The sequence below is a fragment of the Bombina bombina genome, chromosome 7 (genome assembly GCF_027579735.1).
Source record: "Bombina bombina isolate aBomBom1 chromosome 7, aBomBom1.pri, whole genome shotgun sequence".
In the NCBI taxonomy this organism is placed as follows: domain Eukaryota; kingdom Metazoa; phylum Chordata; class Amphibia; order Anura; family Bombinatoridae; genus Bombina; species Bombina bombina.
In genome coordinates, this window is record NC_069505.1 from 634,007,627 (window position 1) to 634,015,594 (window position 7,968).

Consider the following 7,968-nt stretch of genomic DNA (forward strand, 5'->3'; position numbering starts at 1 on the left):
TGAGTATACTGTGTGTGCATTCTGCATTAATCCCCACATAAACCTATATCCTGCAATTATAAAAACACACTATCATGTATTAATTACTGATCTCAGCAATTGTGTTATACACAGCATCCTGTACCAATCACTACTACAGCATCGCTACAGGCACTAGAACATATTAACATGGCCACTTTAGAGGATAGTAAAGCAAAACATCTGCATATAGGTAAACTATATATATATATATATATATACACACACACACTATATATATATATATATATATATATATATATATATATATATATATATATATATATATATATTAGATACTTGTATAGCGTACAACCTCAAACTTAATCGACTTGCGGCACTGATAACAGGTATTATTTATATATATATATATACACACACACACACACACACATATATATATATATATATACACACACATATGTATATATATATATATATAGATAGATATATACACACACATTATATATATATATATATATACACATACTCACACATACTCACACATACACACATTATATATATATATATATATATATATATATATATATATATATATATAGATATATACACACTATACACACACACACACACACGTATGTATATATATATATATATATATATATATATATATGTATGTGTATATACACACACACACACACACATATATATATATATATATACGCACACACACAATTTCAGGTGTTTTAAGGTCAGGAAAACAATAAGAAAAGAAAAGCAGTGAGAGAAACATTATTTCAGGCAGGTTAATGGTAGGAAAGCAACGCAGCAAAGCAGTGAGATAATTATTATTTCAGGTGGGTTAATGGTAGGAAAGCAGTGAGAGAATAATTATTTCAGGTGGGTTCATGAAAGGAAAGCAATGCAGTGAGAGAATCATTATTTCAGGTGGGTTAATGGTAGGAAAGCAATGCAGCAAAACAGTGAGAATTATTATTTCAGGTGGGTTAATGGTAGCAAAGCAGTGAGAGAATAATTATTTCAGGTGGGTTACTGGTAGGAAAGCAATACAGCAAAGCAGTGAGAGAATCATTATTTCAGATGGGTTAATAGTAGGAAAGCAATGAGAGAATCATTATTTCAGGTGGGTTACTGGTAGGAAAGCAATGCAGCAAAGCAGTGAGAGAATCATTATTCCAGATGGGTTAATAGTAGGAAAGCAATGAGAGAATCATTATTTCAGGTGGGTTACTGGTAGGAAAGCAATGCAGCAAAGCAGTGAGAGAATCATTATTTCAGATGGGTTAATAGTTGGAAAGCAATGAGAGAATCATTATTCAGGTGGCTTAATGGTAGGAAAGCAATGCAGCAAAGCAGTGAGAGAATTATTATTTCAGGTGGGTTAATAGTAGGAAAGCAATGAGAGAATCATTATTTCAGGTGGGTTAATAGTAGGAAAGCAATGAGAGAAACATTATTTCAGGTTGGTTAATGGTAGGAAAGCAATGCAGCAAAGCAGTAAGAGAATCATTATTTCAGGTGGGTTAATAGTAGGAAAGAAATGAGAGAATCATTATTTCAGGTGGGTTAATGGTAGGAAAGCAATGCAGCAAAGCAGTAAGAGAATCATTATTTCAGGTGGGTTAATAGTAGGAAAGCAATGAGAGAATCATTATTTCAGGTGGGTTAATAGTAGGAAAGCAATGAGAGAATCATTATTTTAGATGGGTTAATGGTAGGAAAGCAATGCAGCAAAGTAGTAAGAGAATTATTATTTCAGGTGGATTTATGGTAGGAAAGAAATGCAGCAAAGCAGTACGAGAATCATTATTTTAGATGGGTTAATGGTAGGAAAGCAATGCAGCAAAGCAGTAAGAGAATTATTATTTCAGGTGGATTTATGGTAGGAAAGAAATGCAGCAAAGCAGTGAGAGAATCATTATTTTAGATGCGTTAATGGTAGGAAAGCAATGCAGCAAAGCAGTGAGAGAATAATTATTTCAGGTGGGTTAATGGTAGGAAAGCAATGCAGCAAAGCAGTGAGAGAATCATTATTTCAGGTGGGTTAATGGTAGGAAAGCAATGAGAGAATCATTATTTCAGGTGGGTTAATGGTAGGAAAGCAATGCAGCAAAGCAGTGAAATAATCATTATTTCAGGTGGGTTAATAGTAGGAAAGCAATGAGAGAATCATTATTTCAGGTGGGTTACTGGTAGGAAAGCAATGCAGCAAAGCAGTGAGAGAATCATTAATTCAGGTGGCTTTATGGTAGGAAAGCAATGCAGCAAAGCAGTGAGAGAATCATTATTTTAGATGGGTTGATGGTAGGAAAGAAATGCAGCAAAGCAGTGGGAGAATCATTATTTTAGATGGGTTGATGGTAGGAAAGCAATGCAGCAAAGCAGTGAGAGAATCATAATTTCAGGTGGGTTAATGGTAGGAAAGCAATGCAGCAAAGCAGTGAGAGAATCATTATTTCAGGTGGGTTAATGGTAGGAAAGCAATGCAGCAAAGCAGTGAGAGAATCATTATTTCAGGTGGGTTAATAGTAGGAAAGCAGTGAGAGAATCATTATTTCAGGTGGGTTAATGGTAGGAAAGCAATGCAGCAAAGCAGTGAGAGAATCATTAATTCAGGTGGCTTTATGGTAGGAAAGCAATGCAGCAAAGCAGTGAGAGAATCATTATTTCAGGTGGGTTAATGGTAGGAAAGCAATGCAGCAAAGCAGTGAGAGAATCATTATTTCAGGTGGGTTAATGGTAGGAAAGCAATGCAGCAAAGCAGTGAGAGAATCATTATTTCAGGTGGGTTAATGGTAGGAAAGCAATGCAGCAAAGCAGTGAGAGAATCATTATTTCAGGTGGGTTAATAGTAGGAAAGCAATGAATCATTATTTCAGGTGGGTTAATGGTAGGAAAGCAATGCAGCAAAGCAGTGAGAGAATCATTATTTCAGGTGGGTTAATAGTAGGAAAGCAATGCAGCAAAGCAGTGAGAGAATCATTATTTCAGGTGGGTTAATGGTAGGAAAGCAATGAGAGAATCATTATTTCAGGTGGGTTACTGGTAGGAAAGCAATGCAGCAAAGCAGTGAGAGAATCATTAATTCGGGTGGCTTTATGGTAGGAAAGCAATGCAGCAAAGCAGTGAGAGAATCATTATTTTAGATGGGTTGATGGTAGGAAAGCAATGCAGCAAAGCAGTGAGAGAATCATTATTTTAGATGGGTTGATGGTAGGAAAGCAATGCAGCAAAGCAGTGAGAGAATCATTATTTTAGATGGGTTGATGGTAGGAAAGCAATGCAGCAAAGCAGTGAGAGAATCATTATTTTAGATGGGTTGATGGTAGGAAAGCAATGCAACAAAGCAGTGAGAGAATCATTATTTTAGATGGGTTGATGGTAGGAAAGCAATGCAGCAAAGCAGTGAGAGAATCATTATTTTAGATGGGTTGATGGTAGGAAAGCAATGCAGCAAAGCAGTGAGAGAATCATTATTTTAGATGGGTTGATGGTAGGAAAGCAATGCAGCAAAGCAGTGAGAGAATCAATATTTTAGATGGGTTGATGGTAGGAAAGCAATGCAGCAAAGCAGTGAATCATTATTTCAGGTGGGTTAATGGTAGGAAAGCAATGCAGCAAAGCAGTGTGAGAATCATTATTTCAGGTGGGTTAATGGTAGGAAAGCAATGCAGCAAAGCAGTGAGAGAATCATTATTTCAGGCAGGTTAATGGTAGGAAAGCAATGCAGCAAAGCAGTGAGAGAATCATTATTTCAGGTGGGTTAATGGTAGGAAAGCAATGCAGCAAAGCAGTGAGAGAATCATTATTTCAGGTGGGTTAATGGTAGGAAAGCAATGCAGCAAAGCAGTGAGATAATCATTATTTCAGGTGGGTTAATGGTAGGAAAGCAATGCAGCAAAGCAGTGAGAGAATCATTATTTCAGGTGGGTTAATGGTAGGAAAGCAATGCAGCAAAGCAGTGAGATAATCATTATTTCAGGTGGGTTAATGGTAGGAAAGCAATGCAGCAAAGCAGTGAGATAATCATTATTTCAGGTCGGATAATGGTAGGAAAGCAATGCAGCAAAGCAGTGAGAAATAAGCACTGCTTTGATACTAATATACTAAAGGGCAGTGGATATTTTGAATCGATTGAATAGTTCCAGTATGAGGCTGTAATTACCATATTTATTTAAATGAATAGGGCTTTTTTAAACTTAGGATATAACCGTGATTTTTTCTCTCTACTAAGAGGGTGTCTGTTCTCTTCCACTTCCTAGGCCAAGTTAATTGTCCCAAACACAACCGCTGGCTTGATCATTGGCAAAGGTGGAGCTACTGTTCGTGCAATTATGGAAGAGTCTGGGGCATGGGTCCAGCTCTCCCAGAAGCCTGCAGGACCCAATCTTCAGGAACGAGTGGTGACAGTGAGCGGAGAATCTAGTCAGGTCCAGCGAGCCTTGCGCAATATCATCCTTAAAGCCAGAGAAGATCCACCACAAGGAAGTGCCCACCTGAACATCAGTTACACAAACTCGCATGGTCCAGTGGCCAACTCCAACCCCACTGGCTCACCTTATGCTGGTGGCACAGCAGAGCCACAGTTGACCCCATTTCCTGCTGTACCTCCAGCTCCACCCGCAATCACGGGAGGAGACCTTTTGGCCATCTCCACAGCCCTCAACACCTTGGCCAGCTATGGTTACAGCACTGGACTAGGCTTCAACCCACTTGTTGGAGGTGTTCATCCAGCTGCGGTTAGCTTGCTGGCATCCTACGCAGGTGAGGCTGCACCAGCACTGGGACTTGGAGCGGGTGGGATAATGGTGGATAAGCTGGCAGCAGAGAGCCTGTCAGGCAAGGAGACTCTAGAGATGGCTGTCCCAGAAACCCTGGTGGGTGCCATTTTGGGCAAGGGTGGTAAGACATTGGTTGAATATCAGGAGCTGACAGGAGCACGTATCCAGATCTCCAAAAAAGGAGAGTTTGTTCCAGGAACAAGAAGTCGGAGGGTAACCATTACTGGGCCCCCAGGAGCCACACAAGCAGCACAGTACCTTATTGGCCAGAGGGTGGCCTATGAGCAAGGTGTGAGGTCAAGCAACCCACAGAAGGTTGGGTAGTAAAGAATGTTGGGTAGTGGGATATTGGTGAGAGTGGGGGAGATGTTGGTGTGAGTTATGACAATAATGGGCTAGGAGGGGTAGAGGAAATATTTGCTTCAATGGACAGATGGTTGAACCCATATGATAGAGGGAGTGGCTAGGCTTTGGCTTGTATAAAAATTAGAGAAATTCAAAGTCTGGCATCTCTGGGGTTTCCGAGAATGGAAAAATGGGAACTGACACCTCAATCACTGGAGGGTTCTGGGAATGAGGTCTGGCACCTCTAAACTGGGGGGAGAAAGAATGAGCCTCTCATATCATAATGATAGGACAAATTACATACATTTTACCCTAAAAATGTGAACAAATTTTAAAAATAACACAGCAATAAAGCCACAAATGTGCACTATTGTATCCCGGCACTAAACACAACTACTACTGAAAAATGACACACACAGGAGAACCTTGGACTCTGTACCCCGCCCCTGCAGAGTGACACCATGACACAGAAACAGGGACTAGGAAGACTGCAGGGTGACATCATGGCACAGACACAGGGACCTGGTATTCTGTTCCTTCTCCTCCGCAGGGTGACACAGTGACCCTGCAGAGTGACAACAACACCAAAACACAGGGACTTGGGAACCTGTTTTAACCCCTGAAGGTTGACACCATGACACAGACACAAGGACTTGCCCATCCCTTCCCCTACAGGGTGAAACAGTGACACAGACACAGGGACCTGGGTGTCTGTCCTCCTGCAGGGTGACACAATGACACAGACAAAGGGACCTGGAATTATGTTCTTCTTCCCATCAGGGTGACACAAAGACACAGGGCGTCTGTCATCCTGCAGGGAGACACAGTGACACAGACACCTGGGATTTTGTTCCTCTTCCCTTTAGGCTGACATAATGACACAGGGACCTGGGCATCTGTCCTCCTGCCGGGAGACACAGTGACATGAATGTCTGTTCCTTCTCCCTCGGCAGGGTGACACAAACAGGGGGAATTGGGTGTCTGTCCTTCTCCTCTGCAGGGTGACACATACATAGGGACCTGGGTTTCTGTTCCTCTCCCCTTCAGGGTGACACAGTGAGCTGGGTGTCTGTCCCTTCTCCTTCAGGGTAACACAGGGACCAAGGTGTCTGTCCTTCCCCTCACAAGGTGACAGACAGAAGGGCCTCAGAATCTATTAACCCATTATGATCCCAGCTATATCCCCTAACAAATCTTCTGACTTCTCTCTTCCTCAATTCACAAACATGTGCCAAATTGTTAATATTTATTTTTAGCCACAAACTGGTGCCAAATTAAATTCCCTTTACCTATTTTGTAGGGTTGTATTGCAAAGTCCCGCACGTCACCATCCCCCCACCCTGATTTAGATAGATACCTCTAGAACTTTAATGAAATACAGGCTATTTAGCTGCTTAATGTTACAAAAGCAGGGTTATGGGTGTCCAAAATGGCACATTTTGAGTTGAAACATGTTTCCATGCAGCACAGATGGATGGGCATATGGCTTACTTAGCTGACTTCAGGTTTGTCTAAGGACTCAGAATCCTTTTGCACAAGGAGAACAGAACTGGATCTGTCTGCACTGCTAATGTAGAGGAATGGACATTTGCTGTTCCAGCGCACAGTTATGTAATATAAGGGCCAGTGAGGGAACCATTGGCCGATATCTGAATGCTGCTCTTGAAAAATGACCAGAGGATATAGCCCTATATGGAAACTGATATTTATATGGAAAATGGGCGGGGAAGAAGGGACTGAATAATTGTTCTACGACATTGGGGAAGGTTCTGTAAATTTATTGCGATTTCAGAATGGCTATAAATATTTCTTGATTCCCCGTCACGTTTCTGGAGTTTTGTGGTTATTTAAATAAACAAAGAGATAGATAATATAATATTAGATACATTTTTTAATTAAATACAGACATTGCAAAATCTACTGAAGATTTGTTTTTTTGTCTTAATGTTAAACCTGCAAATGACTTTTATTATCTGATTTAATAATTATTGATTAAGATGGAATTAATGAATTACATAAATCACGTCAGATTAAATCCATTAAATCAACAGGATAACTAGAGTATAATAGAAGAATACTGTGTCTGGTATCACAACCAATACTGATTAATATCCAGGGGAAAACGTTTAAATTGTGGGTCTCATTTTTATGGTCAAAGAATATAAGTCTGTGACCCTTTTTATTTGATTCCTCAATTATTTATCTCCACATATAGTTATATCACCGAGAAAAGACACAGCTAGCGAATAAAAACAATTTATTATGAAAAGATTTATGTATAAAAAACTAAAGTTCTAATGCATTAATTCATATATGGAATTCCGTACATTTATAATAAACAGTACTGCTATTTGTTCACATTACCGGTAATCCAGCGTTGGGCCCAAGGCATACTTTAGGTTGGATGAATTCATCCGTAACTTGGGAACCTAAAACAAAGTGGCGTCCAGCATGTAAATGAGTAGTTGAAGGTGGTATCAAGGGGGCGTTTCAATGACCAATTGGCTTCTTCAGACGTCCGCTTCATGGAATTAATTAATGACATATATTAAAAGTCAGATTAAATCCATATAAGGTCAGATGTTTAGTGTTGTTTGTGCAAAGGGGCATAAACCACTATAATTACAAGACTAATAAGTTATAAATGACCAGTTAGGTGTTAAATGTTTTTAAAGGGAGAGTAAAGTTAAAATTCATTATTCATGAAACCTCAGCATTTTCTTCATGATTCAGGTAGAACATAACATTTTAAACAACTTTCCAATTTATTTCTATTATCTTGTATGCATTCTCTTAGTATCCTTTGTTGAAGAAGCAGCAATGCCCTACTGGGAGCTAGCTG

At 39.7% G+C, this 7,968-nt stretch overlaps 1 protein-coding gene across 1 annotated transcript in view; it reads left to right on the forward strand.

Moving 5' to 3' along the window:
• LOC128635677 (RNA-binding protein Nova-2) overlaps positions 1–6,950 on the forward strand; it is a 37,628-nt gene extending 30,678 nt beyond the window's left edge. The window contains exon 4 of the mRNA XM_053688794.1: positions 4,263–6,950. Coding sequence (XP_053544769.1) covers positions 4,263–5,105 — 843 coding nt within the window. The 3' untranslated portion in view covers positions 5,106–6,950. The remainder of the gene's footprint in view (positions 1–4,262) is intronic.
• Positions 6,951–7,968: the final 1,018 nt, after the last annotated feature.